The sequence below is a fragment of the Bos indicus x Bos taurus genome, chromosome 8, assembly GCF_003369695.1.
Source record: "Bos indicus x Bos taurus breed Angus x Brahman F1 hybrid chromosome 8, Bos_hybrid_MaternalHap_v2.0, whole genome shotgun sequence".
NCBI lineage: Eukaryota > Metazoa > Chordata > Mammalia > Artiodactyla > Bovidae > Bos > Bos indicus x Bos taurus.
In genome coordinates, this window is record NC_040083.1 from 103,545,033 (window position 1) to 103,571,535 (window position 26,503).

At 49.3% G+C, this 26,503-nt stretch overlaps 3 protein-coding genes and 1 pseudogene across 10 annotated transcripts in view; 3 read left to right on the plus strand and 1 right to left on the minus strand.

Moving 5' to 3' along the window:
- COL27A1 (collagen type XXVII alpha 1 chain) overlaps positions 1–3,482 on the plus strand; it is a 153,102-nt gene extending 149,620 nt beyond the window's left edge. For 5 of the 7 annotated variants that reach the window (XM_027550601.1, XM_027550600.1, XM_027550603.1 and 2 more), the window contains 2 exons: positions 31–249; positions 1,480–3,481. In XM_027550601.1, coding sequence (XP_027406402.1) covers positions 31–249; positions 1,480–1,626 — 366 coding nt within the window. In that variant the 3' untranslated portion in view covers positions 1,627–3,481. Of the gene's footprint in view, positions 1–30; positions 250–1,479 lie in introns of those variants that run through there. The other 2 variants (XM_027550602.1, XR_003512404.1) reach the window with 2 other exon arrangements.
- Positions 3,483–3,538: 56 nt separating this feature from the next.
- LOC113897515 lies at positions 3,539–11,943 on the plus strand (annotated as a pseudogene).
- A 5,317-nt stretch (positions 11,944–17,260) lies between these two features.
- Positions 17,261–20,857, plus strand: LOC113897706 (alpha-1-acid glycoprotein). Its single transcript, XM_027550607.1, has 6 exons — positions 17,261–17,538; positions 17,923–18,065; positions 18,340–18,410; positions 19,185–19,292; positions 19,435–19,538; positions 20,687–20,857. The coding sequence occupies exons 1-6, from the start codon at positions 17,422–17,424 to the stop codon at positions 20,750–20,752; spliced, it is 609 nt and encodes a 202-aa protein (XP_027406408.1). The 5' UTR covers positions 17,261–17,421; the 3' UTR covers positions 20,753–20,857.
- Positions 20,858–22,998: 2,141 nt separating this feature from the next.
- Positions 22,999–26,503, minus strand: part of AKNA (AT-hook transcription factor) — a 58,902-nt gene continuing 55,397 nt past the window's right edge. For both annotated transcript variants that reach the window (XM_027550610.1, XM_027550608.1), the window contains exon 22: positions 22,999–24,161. In XM_027550610.1, coding sequence (XP_027406411.1) covers positions 23,900–24,161 — 262 coding nt within the window. In that variant the 3' untranslated portion in view covers positions 22,999–23,899. The remainder of the gene's footprint in view (positions 24,162–26,503) is intronic.

Below are 26,503 nucleotides of genomic sequence, written 5' to 3' on the forward strand. Positions count from 1 at the left end.
CCCCGCCTGACCGCTGTGTCTCCTCCACAGGTGGAGTTTGCCATCAGCCGGGTCCAGATGAATTTCCTGCACCTGCTAAGCTCGGAGGTGACACAGCAGATCACCATCCACTGCCTTAACATGACCGTGTGGCAGGAGGGCACCGGGCAGACCCCAGCTAAGCAGGCTGTGCGCTTCCGGGCCTGGAACGGGCAGATCTTTGAGGCCGGGGGTCAGTTCAGTCCAGAAGTGTCCATGGATGGCTGCAAGGTAACTCTTGGGGCCCTTCACAGGCCCCTCATGCACAGACAGGTGTAAAAACATGTTCTTATATATAACAATTTTATACTATACTATATTAGTATAACATATACTATACTATATTCGTATACTATGCTATAATTTATACTACACTATAATATATATTAGTATAATTTTATACTACACTATTATATATATATTAGTATGCATATAATTTTCATCTTTGTGTAATAATTTTTTATAGCTGTCTTATAAAATTGCTTTCATCCTCTTTCCTCCCTGGGAAACTTTCAAGGGAAGGTCTGGGCTGGTAGATTGGTACTTATTTGCAAGGCTACTTATAGAAGGATATATTTCTACTCTTCTCTCTGCCCCCTGCCCTCCGGTTAATTTCTTTCTCTTAACCTGGTTGTTTTACAAGGCTTAAAACAGGCTGGGTTGTAATTGAAGAGGGAGACAGAAAGTCATCCAAAAAACCAGTCTCACAATATTAAACAAAACCAGTAATGCACAGTGTTACTGAGGATGTGGGGAAACCCAACACTCTCACACAGAGCTATTTGGAAAAGTTAAAAATAAATTGGTAGAGCTTTTCAGGGCAGCAGCTACGTATATATCTCCAATATATATCCAGAGCCTTACAAATGTACCTATCCTTTGATCCAGCAAATCTGTTGATACTTCTGGAATTTGTTCTAAGGTCACAACGTGCACACGTTTAGCGACAATGATACTCATGACAGCTTTACGTATAGGGATCAAAATAGTGGAAGCACTCTAAATGGACACAAACAGGTCACTGTGACAGTGAAATGCCACGTGGACATTAAAAATTGTGAAGAAAGATGATGAAAGGGAGACCTTTCCTGGTGGTCCAGTGGTTAAGAATCCACCTGCCAATGCAGGGGACACAGGTTCGATTCCTGGTCCGGGAAGGTCCCACATGTCTCAGAGCAGCTAAGCCCGTGTACCACAGCTATCGAGGCCTGGGCACCCTAGAGCCTATGCTCTGCAACAAGAGAAGCCGTGGCAACGAGAAGCCTGTGCAACGTAACTAGAGAGTAGCGCCTGTTTGTTGCAACTAGAGAAAGCCCTCACACAGCAAAAAAAAAAAACAACCCAGTGCAGCCAAAAAGAAAGTAAATATTTTAAGAAGAAGAAGAAAGATGATGGGGAAAGGCACGTCATACATGATGAGGACCATGATGGATGTGTGTACCCCTTTCCCTCTACCCTCAGATCCAGGATGGCCGCTGGCATCAGACGCTCTTCACCTTCCGGACCCAGGACCCCCAGCAGCTGCCCATTGTCGGCGTGGACAACCTCCCTCCCGCCTCATCAGGGAAGCAGTACCGCCTCGAAGTTGGACCTGCATGCTTCCTCTGACCTCTGACCTCCTGGCTCCTCTAGGCCTCGAGGAGGAGGGAAGAGGAGAAAGAGGCAAAGGGAGGGTACCTAGGGGTAGGTGGGCCCAGGAAAGGCAGCTCACCTGCCCAGGGATCCTTGAGCAGACCCCAGCTGTTGTCTGCCCAGCGGAAGAGGCTGAAGGGTAGCAGAACACACGGGGTGTCCTTGGGAACAGCTGATCCCAACTCAGCCCCAGACACCAACCAAAGAGCCGGCCAGAGCAAGCTGGGCCTGCAACCCACCTGAGCCCCACGGCCTGTCTCCCAGCTCTGCGGCCACCTCCTTCCCTGCCCAGCTTCCTGCCCAAAGAGCCCCACCTTCCAGCCAGCTTGAGAGAAGGGGGCATCTTGTCAGCTGGTCCCTGCCGGGGAGCTTTGATGTGCAATATTAGAGAGGAGACATGAAAAAAGGAGAAAAGGAAAGGAAGAAGTATATATATATTATTTAAACAAACACAAAGAAGGTGCGTTACAATTTTTTTTTTTTCATCTGAGAAGGAGGTGAGAAGGGGAGAGAGCAGCCAGGGGGTGGGAAGCGATGGGTCCAGAGAGGGAGAGGTGAGATCCTCGGGGCCGGGGGTGCCCATGTCTGCTACCTCCCACTGTGAAATCGCTGGTGCTCACAATTGTCTTGTAGTGTATGTGATCTTTTTAAGGAAAAAACAAAGCAACTCTATTTAAGATTCTGAAGGTGCTACCATTCTGCCACAGGCTTTGAAGAAACATTTAGATGTGAGGTATCATCCACGTTTTTCTCTCTCCTCCAAATGACAAAGTTCAGGGAATTTTTAAAATTTCCCTAATGTCACCCTTGTGCTCATCAGGTAATCTGTTAAGGAGGTGGGGAAAGAAGGTAAAAGTAAAAAAAAAAAAAAAAAAAAGCAAAGCAAAAAAACAAAAAACAACCAGAAACAGAAGTAGGAAAGATTTACCTTTTAACTTATGGACTTTAAAATGCTTGTCCTCTGAAGGCAGGGGGAGGCCTGAGCATGAAGGATCTTATTTTGGCCTTTCTTGGTCTTGGAGGGAAGTTAGCTTATCTTGGATGGCGTGATCTAGACTGGGGAGTCCTGACCTTGAGCTTCGACCTTGAAGAAACCAGTGAGGAGAATGGCGCTGGGTCAGGACTGGCCTTGGAGGTGGAATGTAAATACGGACCCATCTCATGAAAGCACAGACCATCTCCTAAGGTCTTCCATTCTGGAGCTTATCCTTCCAAGATAACAGTCATCACTCTTGCTTTTTCACTGTCATTCGATTCTGTAGAAACCCAGTGTTGCTAACTCCAAGTGTAAATGTGGGCGCAGGAGAAAGGCTTGTTGTGGGAATCTCAGAGTTCAGCATGGCAGGGCTCACCAGGGTAATCTGAATTGTCCTGTATCAGTGAACCAGTCAGCATCCAGGTTGGATTTTTGAGGTCATTTTAACTATGGAATTATTTTTATAGAAGGGGAAATTTTATGTGAAAGTCTATTTGTGTCTCTCTCTCTTTTTTTTTTTTTCTTTCTAAAGTTGTGTCTCTTTGGGAATTGGATTTGATTTTCCTTATTTAATACCTCACTCTGGCCCACCCTCCCCTACCCCCACTTCCTGTCTCCCTGCCCCGCCCACTGCCCCCTTGCTCCCGGAAGTGCGTTTTTTGTAGCAGCTCGGGCCTCATCTCAGCGCTCGGTCTCCCAGGCCGCCAGTCTCCACCTGGCCTCTGTCCCGGCGTCTGTCTTGTCCTTCGATTTCTCTGCTGTCCTCGTTCATGTCTCTGTCCACATGTCAACGTGTTAAAACCCAAGTGGGTTCTGTTTCTCCCTTCTGGATTTTAAATAAATATTTAAAACTGAGGCAATGGAATGACGCACCGGTGGCTGTGTGCTTCTTTGAAGACACGGGAGGAAAGTTTCTGGCATGGCTGAGGGTTGGAGGAGGTGTGGAGGGGTGGCGGGGTGCCCTGTTTTCGCAGCTTCCCCCAAAGGAGAGGGGACAGGGAGAGATATGGTGTCTCAGAGTGAGAGGGCCTGAGAATGAGGGGGTCGGGTCCTGCAGGGTCCCACTGGTTTCTTAGGGCTGCTGTAACAGTACCACAACCCTGGTGCCTTAGGAGAGCGGAAAGGGGCTTGAGGCTCAGCTGCCATCATGAACAACACGCTAACTATCGGAACCAGGAAGTTGATGAGCAACCGGCTGCTTCAGAAAAAGGCATGGTCATCGACCTGCTTCACCCTGAAAAGACAACAGCACCTAAAACAGCACATGTGGGAAACTGGCCCAAATGTACAAGACCACACCAGGTGTCATCTTTGAGTTTGAATTCAGAACCCATTTTGGTGGTGGCCAGACGATAGTGTTGGAGAAGACTCTTGAGAGTCTCTCGGCTTTGGCATGATTTACGATTCCTTGGATTACGTGAAGAACAAGTCCAAAGACTTGCAAGACATGGCCTGTATGAGGAGAAAAAGACCTCAAGAAAACAGCAAAAGGAACACAAGAACAGAATGAAGAAAGTTCAGTTCAGTTCAGTCGCTCAGTCATGTCCGGCTCTTTGTGACCCCATGGACCGCAGTATGCCAGACCTCCCTGTCCATCACCAACTCCCGGGGTTTACCCAAACTCAAGTCCATTGAGCCAGTGATGCCATCCAACCATCTCATCCTCTGTCATCCCCTTCTCCTCCTGCCTTCAATGTTTCCCAGCATCAGGGTCTTTTCAAATGAGTCAGTTCTTTGCATCAGGTGGCCAAAGTATTGGAGTTTCAGTTTCAGCATCAGTCTTTCCAATGAATATTCAGGACTGATCTCCTTTAGGATGGATGGGTTGGATCTCCTTGCAGTCCAAGGGACTCTCAAGAGTCTTCTCCAACACTGCAGTTCAAAAACATCAGTTCTTTGGCACTCAGCTTTTTTTATAGTCCAACTCTTACATCCATACATGACTACTGGAAAAACCATAGCTTTGACTAGACAGACCTTTGTCGGTAATGTTTCTGCTTTTTAATATGCTGTCTAGGCTGGTCATAGCTTTTCTTCCAAGGAGCAAGCGTTTTTTAATTTCATGGCTGCAGTCACCATCTGCAGTGATTTTGGAGCTCCCCAAAATAAAGTCTCTCACTATTTCCACTGTTTCCCCATCTATTTTCCATGAGGTGATGGGACCAGATGCCATGATCTTAGTTTTCTGAATGTTGAGTTTTAAGCCAACTTTTTCACTCTCCTCTTTCACTTTCATCAAGAGGCTTTTTAGTTCTTTGTTGCTTTCTGCCCTAAGGGTGGTGTCATCTGTGTATCTGAGGTTATTGATATTTCTCCTGGCAATCTTGATTCCAGCTTGTGTTTCTTCCAGTCCAGCGTTTCTCATGATGTACTCTGCATAGAAGTTAAATAAACAGGGTGACAATATACAGCCTTGCTGTACTCCTTTCCCAATTTGGAACCAATCTGTGTTCCATGTCCAGTTCTAACTGTTGCATCTTGACTTGCATACAGATTTCTCAAGAGGCAGGTCAGGTGGTCTGGTATTCCCATCTCTTTCAGAATTTTCCACAGTTTATTGTGATCCAGACAGTCAAAGGCTTTGGCATAGTCAATAAAGCAGAAGTAGATGTTTTTCTGGAACTCTCTTGCTTTTTTGATGATCCAGCAGATGTTGGCAATTTGATCTCTGGTTCCTCTGCCTTTTCTAAAACCAGCTTGAACATCTGGAAGTTCACGGCTCACATACTGTTGAAGCATGCCCCTGGAAAACCTCTATGGATATTTTGTGTAAATGGAATCTTAGTGGTATCTGACCTTTTGTGAACGAATGCTGTCATGCAACATAATGTTTTCAAGTTTCATCCTGATAGCGTGGATCAAGACTGCATTTTTCTTCACAGCTGCATAGTATTTCATTGTGAGGATAGACCAAATTCTGTTTACTCATTCATCCATTGATAACCTGTGGGTTCTTTCCATATTTTGGTGATTGTTAGGAGTGCTTCAGTGTGAACAATTCTTACCTGTGAGATTCTTGAGAGAAGCCCTCACAGTACCTGCTTTGGAAGAAGCGAGTGAGAACCTGGCAGATAGAGTCAGCCAGAGTCAGTGAATAAATATACAGGACACACAGATAAATTTGAATTTCAGATCAACAGTAAGTATGTTTTTAGTGTAAGTATGTCCCATTCAGGACTTCCCAGGTGGCTCTAGTGGTGAAGAATCCTCCTGCCAATGCAGGAGACACAAGAGATAAGGGTTCAATCCCTGGCTCAGGAAGATCCCTTGGAGTTGGAAATGGCAACCTGTTCCAGTATTCTTGCCTGGAAAATTCCATGAACAGAGGAGCCTGACTGGCTACAGTCCATGGGGTCCCAAAGAGTCAGACACGAGTAAGTGACTGAGCACACACACACACATGCACACACACACACACGTCCCATTCAGTATTTGGGACATACTTATACCTGCCAGACCTGAAACCCATATCTCCTGACTCAGTTCAGAGTCCTTTCTTCTTTAGCTTGTTCCTCCTTTCCTGGGATGTTGGAGAAACCAGAATATTTCTGCCCTTCTCATTTACAAGAAAGAACAAATCATGAGAAGATGAACTCATATCTAGGATTTTATGTTTTAAAGACTAGCTGTAAGGTTCTAGGTCATCAGTCCACAGCTGGGTCTTCTCTACCCTCCCCATCCTGGCATCTATCCCAGACTGTGAGCCCCTGGAGTCACTGTCCTGTGGTGACTCTGAGACTTCCATCCATGGAGCCCAGGATTTGTGGTCTGGAAGGGCTTGGAGATTTTCACATCCTAGATACACTTTCATGTTTGACAAAGAGGCACCCCATGATTCAGTTAAATTGACATAAAATGAATCATCACAAGCTAAGGCTAAGAGAGAATGAATAGAGGTTAGTCAGACAGGGAAAGGCATCGGGAGGAGAGGGAACAGTTAAGGCCTGGAAGTAAAGAAGCACTGCATATCTGGGCAGTAGCAAGGAGCCCCAGGTGGCCCTAGTGGTAAGGAACGTGCTTGCCCACGCAGGAGACGTGAAACACAGGCTCGATCCCAGGGTCGGGAAGATCCCCTGGAGGAGTGCTTGGCAACCCACTCCAGTATTCTTGCCTGGAGAATCCCGTGAACAGAGGAGTCTGGAGGGCTACAGTCCACAGGGTCACAGAGAGTCAGACATGACTGAAGCGACTTAGCACGCTTGCATACAAGTAATTCAAAGTGGTACCGGAGGGTCAGGGGAAGCCTGGGGTATTGGGTTAGGAATAGGACAAGCCACAGGTTTGTACAGGAGAGCAGGGTTTGCGTTGGCCAGATGGAGTCTGTGCTGTGAAGGGGCACTCGAGCGGAGCTGTCCAGGGGCAACTGACCGAACTGAGAGGACAGGTCAGAGGGGTGCAACCCAGTCTGTGTTCCGGAGAGTCATCAGCCGTGAAGACGCAAAGGGTGAGAGAGGCAGGAAGAAGGGCCAGAGAGAAAAGAGAAGAGGAGTTATGCTAAAGCTACGCTGCTCAGCGCCCTCGGCACAGGCTCCCTTCCAGGAGGCCTCTGTGACCTGACTGGGAAAGCCAGTGAAATGGGGCCAGCTTGTTCTCAGCAAGGGCAGGTAGAAAGTGTCAGGGACAGAAGACAACTCTTCCCAACACAGCTAAGGAGGACATCCCCAGGGGAAAGCCCAGGCTTGCATTCACTCTGTCCCCAGCGAATCAAGCCTTAGCCAAGGACAGCCATATTTCACAATGACCAGCAGCCTGGTGCTGGGTAAGTGAGAGAGGGACAGGAGAGAAGGAGGGGAGGCTGGCAGGTGGATTCCAGTCTCAGCTTCCCGACTGTCACGTGGCCCTGGGCAAATCATTCTCTCTGGGCCTCGATTTTTCCCCAGCAAAAAGGGGGTGACATGTCTTTCCCTGCTTGCCAACCACAGACCAGGTGATTGTCCTATTAATACAACAGTTGGATGAACCAGGTGAAATGGAATGATATTCAACTTTTTTTTTTTTGATCTCTAAAGTCCACAGTTTTCATATGGTTCAACCCCTATTAACACCTTTCAAAATAACAGCGGTTACACTTTCTTGTACACTTTCTGCGAACCAGGAGCTATGTGGAACGTGACCCGTGTTCACCTCACGCACTGTGTCAGAGACACGTGTTATTGCCCTGGCTCTTCCAACGAGGGAACTAAAGTCCAAAGAGGTTACATAAGTTGCCCAAGATCACAAAACAGGATCTGGACTTAGGCAAATATTTGGGGAGTATTTCCTCAGTCCAGACTCAAAGTTCTTAATTCAGACTCTTTGTTCTGCTGGTGTATTTTTGTGGTGGCTCATGCAGGTCACGTAATAGTTGTCAGACACAGAGCTCAGCCTTGGCTTGTATAAAATGGCTTGTATAAAATGTATACATATAAAGTGGCTTTCTTAGGCAGTGAATCATTTCAGAGTGGTGCCTCTCCCTGGTTATTGAAACCTCACCTCTTCACCATGTCACCTTAGCCCTCTGCGTGTATGTTAGTCACTAAGTCGTGTTCAACTCTTTGCAACCCCATGGACTGTAGCCCTGCAGGCTCCTCTGTCCATGGGATTTTTCAGGCAAGAGTACTGGAGTGAGTTGCCAGTTTCTTCTTCAGGGCATCTTCCTGGCCCAGGTCACTGGTTTTCTCATGTATCTAATGTGGGGTGGGGAGATATTTCGTGAATCTAATAGAGACATATTTTTGCATGTTGGTATCTTGAGAAGGGGGATGTAACTTGCTATCTACTGAAGAATTTATATAATGCAGGAGTCTGTCTTTCCTTCCTCACCACCCCACTTCTCATTAAACAGATGGTGATGATTATTATAATAGGAGAACCCTTAGAAGCAAGTTTGTTTCATCTAATATCTAGTTCATCTAAATGTGAACAGATTGATGCACATAACAATCCAATGAGTAGAATTTATTACTATTATCCCCACTTTACAGCTAGGGAAACTGAGACAGGAGAAGTTAGATAACTTGCCCAAGGTCTCACAGTTAGCAAGTGGCGAAACTAGGATATCTGGTCCCATAACTTCATGGCAAATAGAAGGGGAAAAGTTGGAAGCAGTGACGAATTTCCTCTTCCTGGGCTCTGAAATCACTGTGGTTGGTGACTGCAGCTGTGAAATTAGAAGATGGTTGCTTCTTGTCAAGAAAGCTATGACAAACCTAGAAGTGTGTTAAAAGGCAAAGGCATCCCTTTGCCAACAAAGGTCCATATAGCCATGGTCTTTTCAGTAGTCATGTATGAATGTGAGAGCTGGACAATAAAGAAGGCTGAGCGCCAAAAACTTGATGCTTTCAAACTGTGATGCTGGAGAAGACTCTTGAGAACACCTTGGACAGCAAGATCAAACCAGTCAATCTTAAAGGAAATCAACCCCGTATACTCTTTGGAAGGACTGATGCTGAAGCTGAAGCTCCAGTAGTTTGCCCACCTGATACAAACAACCAACTCACTGGAAAGACCCTGAAGCTGGAAAGGACTGAAGGCAGGAGGAGAAGTGGGCAACAGAGGACAAGATGGTTGGATGACATCACCGATTCAGTGGACATGAACTTGGGCAAACTCCGGGAGATGGTGAGGGCTGGGAAAGCCTGGCAGGCTGCAGTCCATGGGGTCACAAAGAGTCGGACATGACTTAGCAACTGAACGGCAAGAAAACCAGGACAGCTCCTTTACCAGCACCCTACTCTGCTCTGATTGCTCTTCTGTCTCTTTCCTGCCACACTTCTCTTGACATTGTGCCAGGGACAGATGGAAGGGCAGGCTGGGGAGGGCTGCTGAAGACCTCAGTTCATGGAGGTTCCAAACCATCCTTGAAATGTATTAATAAAAAGGTGGAGAAAATTGTTCTGTGTGAGGATGAGTGCTGGGTGTGCTTGGAGAAACTACTTGGATGGCCTCTTGAGAGGAGAGTGAGACACACCCCCGCCTGCCACAAGAGGCAGCCTGGGGGTGAGAAGGGTGAGGACCACTCACTCCTTCCCAGGGGAGGCACTCCACTTACTCCCTGGAAGGGAAATTTTCATTTCTGTCTTCTCTGCTCACATACTTCTGGCCACAAAGTGTGTGGATTTTCTCCCACACCAAGCAATTCTCTGACTTTCCAGACACCAACTGCGTGTACTTAGTCACTCAGTCATGTCCGACTCTTTGCAACCCCATGGGCTGTAGCCCACCAGGCTCCTCTGTCCGTGGGGTTCTCCAGGCAAGAATACTGGAGTGGGTGGCCATGTCCTTCTCCAGGGCATCTTCCTGATCCGGGGATTGAACCCATGTCCTCTGTGTCCCCCGCACTGGCAGGTGTGTTCTTTACCACTGTACACTTGGGAAGCCCCAGACACCAACTGGGTATCCTACAATTCAGTTCAGTTCTGATACTCTTATGGAACCAAACTTGGGTCTGCTTGCCACATGCACAGCAAAGCCAGTCTACTGACACTGGGTTGTGGTGAAGCAAAGTCCAGCATTTATTGCAGGCACCAAGCGAGAGGAACAGGCAACTCATGCTCAGAAGACTAGACCTCCCCAACGGCGTTCAGCAAGGGTTTTAAAAGAAAGTGTTAGGGGAGAGGCTCTTAGGATGCGAGATCAGTTCGTGGACCTTCTTCTGATTTGTTGGTGGTGAGGTAACAGGGGGATGTTTCAGAAATCTTGATCATCAACCTTCTGGTTTCAACCAGTCTAGGGTCTACAGGCTTGTGGTCAGCATGTCGTCCCCATCCTCCACCGGGGTGCAGGTCTTAGTTTCTGCAGAACAACTTAAAGATAACCATCAAATTGCTATCTACATCCCTTCTGGAGGGACTAGGAGTCCTGCGTCTATATTGTCCCACTTACTGACTGCTTAAGCCTGCTCTTTGGACCTCAAGGAAAGGCTTAGAAAGGTGCAAAGACCTTGCAGGTCCTGCTCAGTTTCAATCTCCCCTTTTCTTTGATACCCCTCAGTTATGAGGGAAACGGGTTGAACAAGAAAGGAAATAAACGTTTGGATAGATAGATTCATCATAAACTTGGTAAGGACTTGGTAAACTTGGATTTAGGGGGACTCAGTTTCAACACTAATCAGGGTGAGCATCAGATCCTGCAGGTTAAGGGCTCAGACCCACAAGACTGTCCCCAATGCAATGGCAGTCACAAGTCCAGGGGGTCCCCTGTGCGTCCAACTCACCAGCTTTAAATCACAGACTCCCATAACCCCTTCTTTGGGTTTGACCATTTATTAGAACAGCTCAGAGAATTCAGAAGACCATTTACTTACTAGATTACCAGTTTAGTATAAAAGGATACAATTCAGGAATAGTCAGATAGCAGTGATGCCCAGGGCAAGGTATGTGGGAAAGAGCACAGGACTTCCAGGCCTTCTTTGGATCGGCCACCTACCCAGCACCTCTACATGTCCTTGCTCTGACTTCACTGAAAGCACCCTTACCTGGGCATGGCTGATTAAATCATTGTTCGTCATTAGTGACCAAGACGATCTCCAGCACCAGTTCCCTTCCCAGAGATGAAGGAGTGGAGCTGAAAATTTCAACCCTCTAATCACAAAGTCAGTCCCCATTCTGAGGGTATCCAGGAACCCCCAGCCAAGGGACATCTCGTTCGTCTACAAAAAGACAAGTATCACTTCGGAGATCCCAGGAGTTTTTATGACCTGTGTTACCAGAAATGGAGGTAGAGATCGAACATATGTTTCTTATTATAGTCAGTCCCCTACATACAAATGAGGTCTGTCCAGAGAGTGCCTTTGTAAGTCTGGTATATTCGTAAGTCCAACAAAGTGAGCCTAGGTACTCAGCTAACACGATTGGCTGTATAGTACTGTACTGTAGTAGGTTTATATTACTTTTCACACAAATAACACATAAAAACAAACACAAAAAATAAAACATTTTTAATCTTACAGCACAGTACCTTGAAAAGTACAGTAATACAGTACAGCAGCTGGCATACAGGGGCTGGCGTCGCATGAACAGCCAAGAGTTACTGACTGGAGGGGTGAGAAGAGGTGGGAGATGGTAGAGCTGAAGGATCTTAGGAGACGGAGGGCAAGCTGCAACTTCACGCCTGATGCTGATGGAACACATGTTCACAATTTGCAGCTTCGTATGCAGGGCACTTATTGTATATCACACTCACTATCTATGGTTTTGCTTCAGGAGGCATGCAGGTTAGGCCGGAGCTGAATTGCTCTGGACAAAAGAAAGACCATGTCCTGCTATTTACTGGCCCTCCCTGTTCACCCTTTGCCCACACAGGGGGCGACCCTAGCATTTTTGCACATCAGCAAATGAAGGCCCACAGACCACTGTTCTAAATAACTAAACATTATACATCAAAAGCTTTTAAATAAAACTGACTCTTTAAAATTAACATTTGGGAAATTTAATCAATGGGTTAAGGTTTGTTCAAAAGTTTGTAAAGCTATAAATCATTCACCATGCTAACATTCAACCTCGAGCAGCTGACGCCAAGAATCAGATCCATGCCTAATGTGTGTTACATCTACCTATACATGAATTTAAGAGGAACGTGAATGATTTCACATTGCAAAATATTTCTTGGCTACCACATGCAACTGTTGCAAACATTGCCCAGTTCTAATTCAGGAGGGCCTCCCCAACCACGGGTTGCAAAAAAAAAAAAAACAGTGGTTTCTCATTACTATTGGGAAGCAAGGGCTAATGTGGTAAGAAAGTATGGCCTTTATGCAGAGAGGGAGGAATGAGAAAGTTAATTAATCTGTCTTTTTCTGTAGTCAGATCCAAGCTCGTACACCCCACACACAGGGAGGTCAAATGGAGACATCAGAGTCTGGAGCAGAGAAAGCTCATCGAGGAGGTGCCAACACGGAAAATGGAGGCTTAGACCTGTGTCAAGTCCATCTGGTTAGCTGGCCGGGGCACAGGGTTTTTAGAGGCAGGAAGGGTGACAAGGAGAGAGGTGTAGGATGCGTGATCAGCTTGTGAATCTTCTTCCGATTGGTTGGTGGGGAGGTAACAGGGGGTTGTTTCAGAAATCTCCATCATCAGCTTTCTGCTTCCAACTAGTCTGGGGTCTGCGTGCTCATGGTCAGGATGTCGTCCCCATCCTCCACCTGGGTACAGGTCTTAGTTTCTGCAAAACAACTCAAAGATAAACATCAAGTTGTTATCTACATCCCTTCCGGAGGGACTAGGAGTCCTGTGTCCATGTTGTCCTAATCATTAACTGCTTGAGCCTGCTCTTTGGAACTCAGAGAAGGCCTAGGAGACATAAGCCTTCCGACCACACCCCCCTTTTTCCTTTCTATCAACAAGAAATGGAGGGGTTTTTATTTTACCTGGGAGGGCCTTGCAGGGTCCTGCTAGGTTTCACTACCTCTGAGTCCACTCAAATCTTCCCTGGACTCGGAAGTGGGTCTGAAGGGATGGAGGCATCAGCCTCCATGACTCTGACCCCATCACATGCTCCAGCCACACGGACCATCCTAATCCTGCTGCTATCTCCCCTGTCAGCAGTAGCATCACCTTCAAAACCTCGGGATGTTTGGGAAGAGCACCTGGTGTTTCAGGGAGAGAGTAGAACATGGGAAGACTTGTTCCCCTGGGCTCTGAACATGGTTGGCTGTGACAAAAGGCATTTAGGGTTATGGGTCACCCTGTGCAGTACCAGGCGGCAGATCCCAAGTGACAGAGGTGCTTGTGTGTTGTTGCATGAACGTGTGTGTGTGTGTGTGTCCACGTGTGTGACATGTGGGGACCTGGAAAGATCTGGGCTCTAGGTAAGAACCTCACTGGACCCCTGTCTGATGGTAGCAGTGTGCCCACATGGCATTCAGCATGTCCTTACATAGTGTCTTGAAACTGTCTACTTCCATCATCTCACACTTGGACCACTGCAACTGCCCAGCTGCTCTGCCAAGTTCGTTCTCCTGTGCTTGTCCTCCCCGTCCCCTGTTCTTCTCACTGCAGACAGTGGGCTCTCTCTAAAGGGCAAATCTGATATTACCCCTCCGCACACACCTCACTTAAAATCTTTCTGTTTCTCCCCAGTGCCCTCAGAGGACACTGCAAACTCCTCGGCCTGGTTTCCACGCTCTGCAGCTTGGGTTCCAACCAAGAGCACCACCCCCAGCATCAGCCTCCATCCCTCTGACCCTATCACAGGCTCCAGTCACATAGACTGTCTTGATCTTTCTTGTATCACCCTCTCCCTTACCTGCACTGTTCCCTCCTGAAGCGCTCCAATCGTGTTTGCAAGACTCCAGTTAAAGCAATGCAAGTTCAAGACACTAGCTGAGCTGATAAAAACAGAAAAAGAAGGGAAATTCTAGTTCTGACAAGGATGTGGAGGGAGAGACTCATTTCTGCATTGCCATATCAGTACAGCATTAAAGGTTGTTAGTGCTTTTTGATTTGTCATGGTTTTGCTTTCTCTCTTTTGGGGGAGAATTTTTTTTTTTTTTAATCAACTTAATTGAGGTATACTAGGCATACAATAAGGGCTTCCCCAGTGGCTCTATGGTAAAAGAAACCCCCTGCAAAGCAGGAGTCACTGCAATGCAGGAGTCACTGGAGACATGGGTTTGATCCGTGGGTGGGGAAGGACCCCTGGAGGAGGGCATGGCAACCCACTCCAGCGTTCTTGCCTGGAGAATCGCATAGACAGAGGAACCTGGTGGGCTAGGTCCGTGGGGTTGCAAAGAATCGAACACGACTGAAGCAACTTAGCATGCACAGCATACAACAAAATTCACACGTTTTCAATTTCCAGCTCAAAGAGTTTCACAAATGTACATATCAATACGTGTGTAACCACCACCAGAATGAAAATAGAGAACATGGTCATCTGCCTCAAAAAGTTTTCTCGGGTCCCTGGGCAAATTGCCAAGGCAACCACTGATCTGATTTCTACCATTACCATTAGTTTTGACTGTTCTAGAACTTCACATAAGTGGAGTCACACTGTCTGTGTGCTGGGTGAGTTTTTTTTTTTAATGTTTATTTATTTGACTGCACCGAGTGTTAGCTGCAGCAGCTGGGATCTTAGTTATAGTGTGCGGGATTTTCCGTAGCCGGTGAACTCTTAGCTGAGGCATGTAGGATCTAGTTCCCTGACCAGGGATGGAACCCGGGCCCGCTCATCAGGAGCATGGAGTCTTAGCAACTGGACCACCCGGGAAGTCCAGTCCCTGAGCTGTTGAGTCTAGCTCCTTTCTTTTTTTTGGGGGGGGGGGAGATGGCTGCACTGGGTCTTTGCTGCTATTCATGGGCTTTCTCCAATTGCAGTGAGCAGGGGCTACTCTTCCCTGTGGTGTGCGGGCTCCTCACTGTTGCAGAGCATAAGCCCTAGAGAGTGAGCTCGGTACTTGTGGCACACGGGCTCACTTGTCCCACTGCACGTGGGATCTTCTGGACCAGGGGTTGAACCTATGTTCCCTGAATTGGCAGGTGGACTCCCGACCACTGGACCATCAGGGAAACCTGAGTCTGGTTTCTTTTGTTCAGCATGTTTTTGGAATTCATTTACGTTGTTGTATATATCCGCAGTTCATTCTTTTTTTGTTGCTAAGTGTTATTCCATTGTATAAAAATAACACAGTTTGTTTTTCCATTTTCCTTTTGACAGATACCTGAATTGTTTGTAGCTTGGGGGCTATTTATTTTTATTTATTGGGGGGAGCTTTTAAATATCACTAAAGTCTTGTATTTTTAAAGACATATGCTTTTCTTTCTCTTGAAAGAAATTTGGATGGTCTCTGATATATCTTCAGAGGAAAAATTACAATCTAAAATGCTATAGGCAACTGCATCTTAATAAAGTTGGGAAAAAAAATAAAATAAAATGCTCTAGGTATAAAGAGAGGACATGTTTATGGAAGTTAGAATCCAGGAAGTGAATGGAAGACTATTCATCCATTCAAACTACAACCGCTGACTACACTGACACAGGAAAAATTATGCAAATATATGAAATGAATAAGAATACAAAATTGTAAGCCTATCATAATAATATTTTTGGAATCTATTTATACAAATAAAGATTTGACTCCATCACATAGAAATGCAAATGAGCAGAGGAATTATTTATTCCATGGTTTATACTGAATGTCTGCTCCTTGCTGGGCACTGTTCCAGGACTGGGAACATATGGGTAAAAAGAAAGGCAAGCTCCCTGATCAACCAGCAGGGAGTGGAGAAAACACAGGGACCATTTCCTGTTTTAGATGTTGCTGCTGCTGCTGCTGCTAAGTCGCTTCAGTCGTGTCCGACTCTGTGTGACTCCATAGACAGCAGCCCACCAGGCTCCCCGGTCCCTGGGATTCTCCAGGCAAGAACACTGGAGTGGGTTGCCATTTCCTTCTCCAATGCATGAAAGTGAAAGTGAAGTTGCTCAGTCGTGTCCGACTCTTCGGGACCCCCTGGACTGCAGCCTACCAGGCTCCTCTGTCCATGGGATTTTCCAGGCAAGAGTACTGGAGTGGGGTGCCATCGCCTTCTCTGAGAGGCGGTTTAAGTAGTATTGGATAGGCCAAAATATTCATTCATCCCTTGTAACATCCTAGGGAAAAACTCGAGTGAACTTTTTGGCCAACCCAATACATTTGCTTCCCTGGTGGCTCAGACGGTAAAGAATCTGCCTGCAGTGTGGGAGACCTGGGTTCGATCCGTGGGTTGGGAAGATCCCCAGGAAAAGGGAATGGCTACCCACTCCGGTATTCTGGCCTGGAGAACTCCATGGACTGTATAGTCCACGGAGTCGAAAAAAGTCGGATACAACTGAGCGACTTTCACTCACTCACTCAATACTGGAAATAGACATTCAACTTAGAGGTCCCTTTCTTTTGGAAATGTCCCTGCTCCAGGATTGAGTTGGGGCCTCTCTGGACTTTTGTTGTTTCACAGCTGTCCCCACACTCATTTGGGACTGATCCCATGTTTGCCCATACCTCCTACCCCTAAATCCCCCCCCCCACTCATTCCCATATACACCACACTCTCTAAGTTGCCTTCAGCACTTGATTTACAGTGGTTCCTTTAAGAGAGTTGGACTATAAAGGAAGCTGAGCACTGAAGAATTGATGCTTTTGAACTGTGGTGTTGGAGAAGACTCTTAAGAGTCCCTTGGACTGCAAGGAGATCCAACCAGTCCATCCTAAAGGAGATCAGTCCTGGGTGTTCATTAGAAGGACTGATGTTGAAGCTGAAACTCCAATACTTTGGCCACCAAATGCAAAGACTCATTTGAAAAGACCCTGATTCTGGGAAAGATTGAAGGTAGAAGAAGGGGACGACAGAGGATGAGATGGTTGGATGGCATCACCGACTCAATGGACATGAGTTTGAGTAAACTCCGGAAGTTGGTGATGGACAGGGAGGCCTGGCATGCTGCAGTCCATGGGGTCGCAGAGTCAGACATGATTGAGTGACTGAACTGACTGACTACCTTTAAGTCTTGGTGCTTAATAGAACAGGAATTCAATGAAAACAGGGGACTTTGTTTACAGGCCCCTCGATCATTATCTAAACACATTAACTAGTACCACTCGGGTCCAAACTTTTGGACCCTGGTAACTCCTCCAGGTTAGGGACTCAAATTAGACCCAGGCTTGCAAGATTTACCTACAGCTGGCTTTGCAGGAAGGACAGAAGGATTTGTGCAAAACATTTCACAAGAGTGCCGGATTGTGTCACAACTGGGTCCTAGGGACCCGCCCACAGCTCCTTTAAAAGTCACTGACATCTTCCAACCACCAGCTTGCTTGGCTGCAGGTGTCTCCTGGTCTTAGCATGGCACTGCTTTGGGCTCTCGCTGTCCTGAGCCTCCTTCCCCTGCTGGATGCCCAGAGCCCCGAGTGTGCCAACCTGATGACAGTGGCGCCCATTACCAATGCCACCATGGACTTGGTAAGTGCCTGACTCCCTGAGCACCATGGGCAGCTGCTTCCCTCCCTGGGCTTTCCTTTGCCCTCCTGATACCTCCCTTTTCTCTCCTGGGGCCTGGGCTGAAATTTTGACCAGGCTCCAGAGACATTTCTCTGCCTCTAAACTCAGATGTCTCCTTGCAAGGTCCCTCAGCAGGGAACAACTCTGTCCTAGGTGGGGAGGGGCTGCCCAGGGGCTGGGGGGCATTTGGGGAGATACCTGGTTCCCTGAGTGAGCTCTTGTATGATCACTCCTCATCCGGAGCCCCAGTCTCCTTGTTTGCAAAAAGGGGACAGAGATCTGCTGTCTCATCCCAGCTAACTATCAAGGATTTGGCTCCATCACCAATTCCTGGCTTCTCCCCAGCTCTCTGGCAAGTGGTTTTATATTGGCTCCGCTTTCCGAAACCCCGAGTACAATAAGTCGGCTAGAGCAATCCAGGCGGCTTTCTTTTACCTTGAGCCCAGGCACGCAGAGGACAAGCTGATCACCAGAGAGTACCAGACCATGTGAGAGCCCACACCCCCAGCCCCAGCCTCTGGGTTTCACTCCCAGCTGCAGAAAATCCTTAAGCGAGTCCAACTTTCCTCCTGGCCTCAGCCTCAGCCTTCCCATGGATGGAACTGCGGTGGGGTGGGGGGGTGGGGGGGTGGGGAGCGTGGCGGGGAGGGGAGGGAGGGGATGCTGACTCTAATTGTCATCTGACTCATTGACTGCGATGGGCGATCGAGCACTTCTCTTTGACCGCTTACTGTTTTTCTCCCCGCTTCTATCCGGCTGTAGTGAGGACAAGTGCGTCTACAACTGCAGCTTCATAAAAATCTATCGTCAGAATGGGACCTTGTCTAAAGTTGGTGAGAGCCAGCCTTCAGGTGGAGGGCTGCTGTGTGGAGAGGGGAGATGATGGGTTGTTCAGCCTCAAGGAGGGGGCCCAGAGGACTTCTTATATCTCTGTGGTCCTTGTACCTGCACACAGCAAATAATCAGTAATAACTGCCAGCATTTTCAAGTTCTTGCTCTGTGCCAGGCACTGTTCGAAGTGCTTTACATTTAATCCCCTTCATACTCACTAACAACCCTAGGAGGACATCATAGTGATCAGATGGGGAAACAGAGAAACTGAGATGTCAAGGAGTTTCCCTGAGGTCACACAGCTTATAATTAGAACTAGGCTCTAAACCCCAGGCTGGCTCCAGTCCTACGTCTCAAGTCAGTTACTCCGTATCTTCTGCGAGCTAAAGGAGGGAGCCTGTATGGGGCAGGCAGTGGCTTCACCCACGTCCCACTAACACTAACACTGCAAAGAGGGTGCCCAGTAGGAGCCGGTGGAATGGAACAGATGTCACTTTGCAGCCCCGGGGCTCCTGTCTGAGTCTGGTTTCCTCATCTGTAAAATGGGGAGATAAAGGCCTTGACAACCACGGTCCACATGAGGCTCCTGAGATTGTGCACATGGAGGGCACTCGATGCAGAGCCTGGCACACGGCAGGAACGAGGGACCAGCGGCCCCAGGGAACCCCTGGCCTTCCCGGACTGGCTGTATGGCCTTGGGCACATCCCTGTTCCTAGCCCATGAGATGGGAAGCGTGTGGTTTCCTGTGGTCTCACCAGAGTCTTCTCTTTTTCAGAGTCGGACAGAGAACACTTTGTTGACCTGCTGCTCAGCAAGCACTTCAGGACCTTCATGCTTGCTGCCTCCTGGAATGGCACAAAGAACGTGGGGGTGTCCTTCTATGGTAGATGTCCCAAACCCCCACTCCACCCAAGCCTCATCCCAGGACCACCACTCCCCGGGCTAGGTCCCCAGAACCCCAGCCCTTCCTGGCCTCCCTCTTAGGCCTCCCACATCCCCACCTGGCCCCTTGCTCCCTCTTGTAGCTGACAAGCCGGAGGTGACCCAGGAGCAGAAGAAAGAGTTCTTAGATGTCATCAAGTGCATAGGCATCCAGGAATCAGAAATCATATACACTGACGAGAAGAAGGTGAGTGCAAGGAGGATGGGGTAGTGCTCACCCTGAGGGTGGCCCCACCTTGGGCAGCCTCAGAGGCCTAGAGAGGGGAGCTGTCTGTCAAGGCTTCACAGCGAGACAGGACCTCCTGATCAAGCACCAGCTTCCCTGAAGGACCTCCGGGGGATGGATGAGTGTCCAGGAGGGAAGAGTCACTGGAAAATCAGAGAGGATGCCTGGAGCCCGTGGGGGGACTGGAAAACCTAACGGGGGGGTGGGGGAAGAGCAGAGCCAAGTTGCGGCAAACGGAGAAGAGAATTCCCTGTATGTACAGGGAATGATCATTTACAGCTGCTGCTTGCCACGCCCCAGGCCTCTAATGCCTGTGTGACGGGCAATAGGTCTTATGGTTTTGGAGTCACCCCAACCGCAAGTCTAGGACCGCTGTCCCGATTTTTGCTATAACTGAGAATTTTCTGTGTCCTCTTAATGCTTTCCTTTAAATCTGTTAAATGAAAGGCTTTACTCGGTCTTGTCCTGTGCACTATCTGAAGTCACAGAGCTGATGAGCTGGCTACCCTTTCTTGATATATGTGGAATACTATCACGATTATTAAAATCAAAACATCTCCATCTGCCTGCCACTGAAGGTCATTTCCCATGACCACCAGTGGCGCAAATCACCGCCCCCCATTTTTGGGAACCGCGGAAAAGAGATTATGAACACAGGCACTGGAGTTGCTCCTGCGGCCAGCAGCCTACCTCCCCCATCTGCTGGCTGGGGGGACAGGCCCCAGGCTGCCCTGAACCTCCCTCTCACCATCTTCAAAACAGTGCGAGGAATCCAGGAGATAACAGAAGGGCAGACAGGGCATGAGTGCTCAGACACGCCAGTTGTTGAGGGTCTGAGCCTCTGTTTCAGTGGTGAATAAGCTGAGATGTGGAGAGAGAAAATAACCTGTCCAAGGTCACCCAGCCGGAGCCCTGCGTGGGCTGGTGCCACAGTCCAGAGCTCATTCCCCTCCAAAGACCCAGAGTCTCTTTCTGGCCGACCCCTCCCCTCACCCCCGCTCCGTGCCCGCTGCCAGGCCTGGCCTGTCGGTCTCCTGAGCTCACTCGGCCTTGCCTCCTGCCCAGCCCAGCCCACCCTTCCCTGGCCATGTGCTGTCTTCTCCCACTAGGATGCGTGTGGGCCGCTGGAGAAGCAGCATGAGGAGGAAAGGAAGAAGGAGACAGAAGCGTCCTAGTATTGGGCCAGGATCCTGGGGGCTACGAGGGCCCACCCGCAGCCCCCTGCTCACTGTTTGTAACTCAGTTCCCTCGGTTGCATCAATAAAGTTTGTTTCGGTGCAGTCAGGTTGTCCTTCGAGCGTTCATTCATTCATTCATGTGCCCGCCTGAGTCAACTGAGGTCAGCCCTGGCTGATCAGATGCCCTGAGTGGATCCCTGGATGGAAAAGCCCTTGCTGTGGTCCCCAGCACCTGTGCCAGAATGGACAGCCATATGCACTGAGTGCCCTGGGAGCCCAGCACGGGGAAGGTTCCTTCTAGTGGGGAAGTCTGGGAAGGCTACCTGGAAGGGGCGCCTGAACCACTCTAGAAAGATTAGAGCTTGATAGCACCTGCTGTTCCCACTGAAGCCAAAGATCTGTTTAAGGAATATCGAGGCAGAGGACCATGAGCAGGAGGTCAGGTAGATAGAGGGTGGTGAAGACTCAGGAGTGTGGTGCCAAGCACCAGGGTCCTTACTTTATTAATAGATGTCACCCTGGCCATCTGGGGAGGTGAGTTGGGAGGGGCAAAGCAGGAGGCAGGGAGACCGGCTCGGAGTCTTCCTGAGCATCCTGGAAGAGGCAGGTGCCTGGGCCAGGGCAGGGGCTGGATGGAGGCTCAGGGGACTCGGGGCCAGGCCAGAGGGGCTGTGTGTCTCCTCGAGGTGTCCCCAGAGTGCCTGCCTGTCACCCAGAAGGAAGAAAGGACACCTAAGGGTAAGGAGGGTCTCTCAAATCCAGACAACTTACAGTGATCGGAGCTCTTGCCATGGAGCCATGTCCAAGGCAGACCCACTTAGAGGTGCAAAGAGGACTGAGTCTGAAGCCAGGAGTTGAGCAAGGAAGGCTGGTGTCTGGGACTTCCCTGATGGTCCAGCGGCTAAGACTCCATGCTCCCAATGCAGGGGGCCTGGGCTCAATCCCTGGTCAGGGAACTGATCCCACATGCAACAACAAAGATCCCATGTGTAGCAACTAAGGCCCCGGTGCAGCCAAATAAATAAATAGATAAACATTAAAAAAATATAAAAGAAGGCTGTTCTCCTTCCAGACCCAAGCGTTCTGCGATATGTGGTCACAGGAGAGAAGCAGCATGATGCACGTGGCAGAGAAGTTGGACTGAATAATTCAAGTGTTCTGTGTACACAGGTCCTAAGCCATCTGGAGTGAGAGGACCACAACCCTCGCTCCTGAAACCCAGTCCTGTGGCTCACACACCTGCATCCTCCAAAGAGCCACACCCCCAAGACTCCAGCATCCTTTGTCCAAAGCTGCAGTCCTGCTGTGCCTGGGGCAGTGAGGCTGGAGACACTGCCCTGGGTCCCCACCTTGGGCTCCACCTTCCCATCCACGTCCCATGACGGTGTGGGCCTGGAGGCTCAGAACCTACAAGAAATCCTTCATCTCAGCAAGATGCCATTGTCAACTCTCCTGAGAAGGATCAGCTGAAAAATGAAATCGAAATGGGTTCCAGAGAAGCAAGTGAGATGAGAGGTGGGAAAGACTGAAGAAAAGGCCAAGGGAAGAGGAAGCAGGAGTCAGGGAGAAAATGTCACGGAGGTTTAGGGAGAATAAAACAGTTACAAAGAACACGGACTTTGGAGTCGGACCATCGCAAGTTCCAGTAGATGGAACCTCGGTCTCCTCATCAATAAAATGGGGGCACACTTAGCTCAAGGATTGGCATCTAGGAGACACTCAGTAAATAGCAGCTGTTGTTTGGTGTCAAAAGGAGCACTGGAAAGAGAGTCCAGGTGTGTGCTCACCCAGACACCAATTTGCTCACAATGTCTCACAAGAGAGGCTTGGCCAGATGGCCTCTCCTCGCAGCCCCATCCGGCAGAAAGCTTCACGGTTCTGAGCGTTGTTTCTCCAACTTTACGTTGGAGAAACAGATGGCGCCAAGAGGCAGGCAGGTCGAGTCTGGAAATGCGCGCCCAACCTGCCCTCCGGGAGAGGGCTCCGCTCAGCACTGAGTCTTTTGTCCCCTAACGTGACCTTAGAAACCATAAGTGGATGACATATACCACAGACGTGGGTGGGTTTGCGAATGTTTGGGGTGTTCTTTGACCTCCATTTCTTAAGATTACTATGTAGGACTTCCATGGCAAGCCAGTGTTAGGACTCCATGCTGCCACTACAGGGGGCGCGGGTTCAGTCCTGGTCAGGGAACTAAGATCCCGCGTGCCACGTGGCATGGCCAAAAAATACACATAAAACAATTTTAAAGATCAATATTCACTTTTATTTATTTGCTCTCATAACGAAAATAGATTTTTTTAATGCCCCAAATATACAAATATCAGTGATGCACACACATTCCAGAAAAGCTGAGGTCTGAGCTGCTACAGGGTTGGGGAGCAGATGGCCTGGCCTCAGGGGCACACACCGGGAGCTGGCAGGAAGCTGGCCACTGGCCCAGTTCCACAGGAGTCCGAGGGGAGAGCCAGGGGTCTCGGCATGAGGTACTGAGGCAGGACCGTGGTAGACGACTTTCCGGGGCCCCCAGTGGGGTGTCTCCATCGCAGCAAGCCTGTGGGAAAGGCTGCTTGACCATGGGGAAGCTGGGTGCTTCTAAGATATTCCAATGGCCTCAAAGTACCCCACAGACCGACCACCAGTCACCAGAAGGAAAGTCCCCGGCCACGTTCTTCCCAGAGACGCCTACTCTGGAGTGGCTGGTCACAGGTGGGGGACAAGTTTTCACCAGAGACCCTGGCCCCGTCCCCTCTTATCTGGCCTCCTAAGAAGGATTCAAGGCCAGAAAAATGCCTCAGTTAAAGAAAAAAAAAAAAACCTGTCCATCATATATAAAATACATATTATTAGCTGGAGATGGACGCGTGCAGGCCAGGGGCCTCCCAGAGATGGCGTCTGGGCAGAGGGTGGCCTCAGTCCCAGCCTCAACCTCCTTCAGGGCTAGGAAGTGGCTTCTCTGAGTCACCCACTGCCACTTGTTCCGTTTTGGAAGCACGGAGGCTGAGAAGGCAGGGCCCGGGGCGGAGGGAGCCTTCCTCGTGAGGGTCTGTGGGGCCTCTGGGAGTGGCTCAGCGCCCTCTGGCCTGGGGCGGGGGGCGACTGCCAGCCCCCTGCCCGCCACGTGTCCCTGAGCCTCGAGCGCAGTCAGAAGAGGCAGGAGCCCCGCAGGCTGCGGGCCTGGCGCAGCTCGGCCGACAGCGAGCGGCTCATGTGCTGGGTGGTGGAGCGGACGCTCTCGGCAGCCTCGACCGCCCGGCTCAGGGCCTTGTTGAGCTCCTCCAGGTCCTTCAGGTCCAGCTGGACGGAGTGCCGGGATCCCCGGGCCGGCCGGGAGCAGGCTGCGGGGGGCCACTCGGCGGCTGCTCGGACTGAGGGGGCTGAGGTAGGTGCTGGCGGCGCGTAGTACCTGCGGGGAGAGATGGGTGAGTTCCCTGACCACGGAGACGCCTTGGGGCGCCTCAGGCCCGGCTTGGTCCTTGGCCCCTACATTCTGAGTCTCGGTTTCTTCATCTCCAAAATGGGAAAAATATCCCCCGCCAAGGGATGTGTTGGAGGGATGAAGCCAGAACAGTGCTCGAAAGCAGTCAGTGCCATCTATCCATTCATTGAACAAATACGTACTGACCTTATACTAAGTACCGACTGGTGTGCTGGGGCCTGTGGTTACCATGGTGAATGAACAACCCTGCCTGCTGCCTTCCTGGAGCGTCTAGTCTGGACGCCTGGTCTCAGGGAGACCAGGACCACCCCAGGTTCTGGAGCAAGCCTCCTTCACCAGAGAGGTAATGCAGGTAATGCGTGGAGTCCTATTTGTGAGGTGTGGAGTGACAGAGAGGCGTGACAATAACAATTAGGATTCTGCAGGAGTGCGATGGTCTGGCACCTCTCACCCAGAGCAGGGGGTGGATGTGCGTCCTTCCCAGCCCAGTCCTGCGGGAATGTGGGGGTGTTGTTTAGAAGTCCTGGGGGAAATGGGCAGAGGAGCCACGAAATGAAGCACAGATTTCCCCAAGAAGTGACTCCTGCATTCATCCAAAGATGCCCAAGTTTAGGGTTCAAGGAAACTAGTGCTGAGCAAGAAGCGGTGGCACCTGTGACATGGAATACAGTGTGTAGAGGGGGACAAAGTGAAAGATGGGGACAACGAAGCGTTTTGCCTAAATGGAGCAGCAATGGGTTTAGGAAGACTTGGCTGGAGACATTCGCTGGTGTGTTGCTTGGCATGCGGTAAACTCCAGTCTTACTGCTGATCCTTCACTTTCTAATTTGCATTATTGCACAGTGTGCTATGCTAGGATCTGAACAGATGTCTCTCCAAACAAGATAAACAGATGGCCAACAAGCACATGAAAAGATGCTCAATATCATTAGCCATCAGGGAAATGCAAATCAAATCTACACGAGATGCCACTTCACACACTCCCCACCCACTGGGGTTGGCTAAAACCAAAGACAGATAGCAGTGAGTTTTGTGAGAGGACGTGAGAGACTGGAACCCTCACACACTGCTGGTGGGAATGTGAAACGGTGTCGCTGGTTTGGAAGGCAGTTGACTGTTGCTCAACAGTTAGACGCAGTGCCTAGCCCAGGACTGGAATCTTCATCCTTGGTACCCACAGGCCAGACTCTGAGATAAGTGCTTTACTAGCACTATCTCATTTATTTCGTAGGCACTTTTATGCTTATTTTACAGATGAGTGAAGTGATGCTCAGAGAAGCTAAGGGATGCAGAAGCCTGCCCCAAATCCTGGTCATTCCTCGTGGCCACCCGCATGACCATGAACAAGCTACTTCACTTTCAAGGGCTCCATTTCCCCCAGAAAACAACCACACTTAGCTACCTCCCAGGGTACAGCCAATAGGAAAACTCAGGTAAAAAGCTCTGTATGTCTGCTGCTGCTAAGTCACTTCAGTTGTGTCCGACTCTGTGCGACCCCATAGACAGCAGCCTGGGATTCTCCAGGCAAGAACACTGGAGTGGGTTGCCATTTCCTTCTCCAATGCATGAAAGTGAAAAGTGAAAGGGAAGTCGCTCAGTCGTGTCCAACTCTTCGCAACCCCATGGACTGCAGCCCACCAGGCTCCTCCGTCCATGGGATTTTCCAGGCAAGAGTACTGGAGTGGGGTGCCATCGCCTTGGTGCCCTATAAATAACAGCTACTGAGGATTCTCCCAGAATCAGGGGGCTGGGGCAGTACTCGATTTAAACCCATAGCTAATTAGCTCCCAGGAGATCCTGATACATATCATCTGAACCGAATGAATGAATGGGCTTCTTGAACCCAGTTCTCTCCTTTAGGGACAGACAAGCTGGTGTAACTACTGGATTCCCACACACCCCTGCCTTCTGATAATTTGATGACCAGACTGACCTGAAAGTTACCCCGAATTCCCCATAGGGAAGATGCTACAGAACAGAACAAGCAACAACCAGAAAACCCCATTAACCGAAAAATTTGCTAGAAACTAGAAAGCCGGACTAGAAAGCCTCTAGTTCAGAGGTTATAAGGCGGCTGGCCAGCAGGTGGCTGCACAGGCCCACTCAGCTTTCTAAGGCTTTCCCAGCCGCAACCACTGAGCATATTCAGTCCTGCTTGACTGGCCGCTGGAGGAATGTAGTGTCATCAGTCCCAATTTAAGTAGTATTAGAAGCACTATGGTTACTGGCCGCCCTGACCCACTTATTTTAAAGTGAAGGAAACCGGTATAGAACAGGCTGACAACAGTCTGCAGAAGACAAATCTCCTA

Coding starts and splice junctions, on each gene's coding strand:
- LOC113897706 (XM_027550607.1), top strand. CDS start 17,422: ATGGCACTGCTTTGGGCTCTCGCTGTCCTGAGCCTCCTTCCCCTGCTG. Junction 18,066..18,339: donor ACCAGAGAGTACCAGACCAT/GTGAGAGCCCAC, acceptor ATCCGGCTGTAG/TGAGGACAAGTGCGTCTACA. Junction 19,293..19,434: donor CGTGGGGGTGTCCTTCTATG/GTAGATGTCCCA, acceptor TCCCTCTTGTAG/CTGACAAGCCGGAGGTGACC.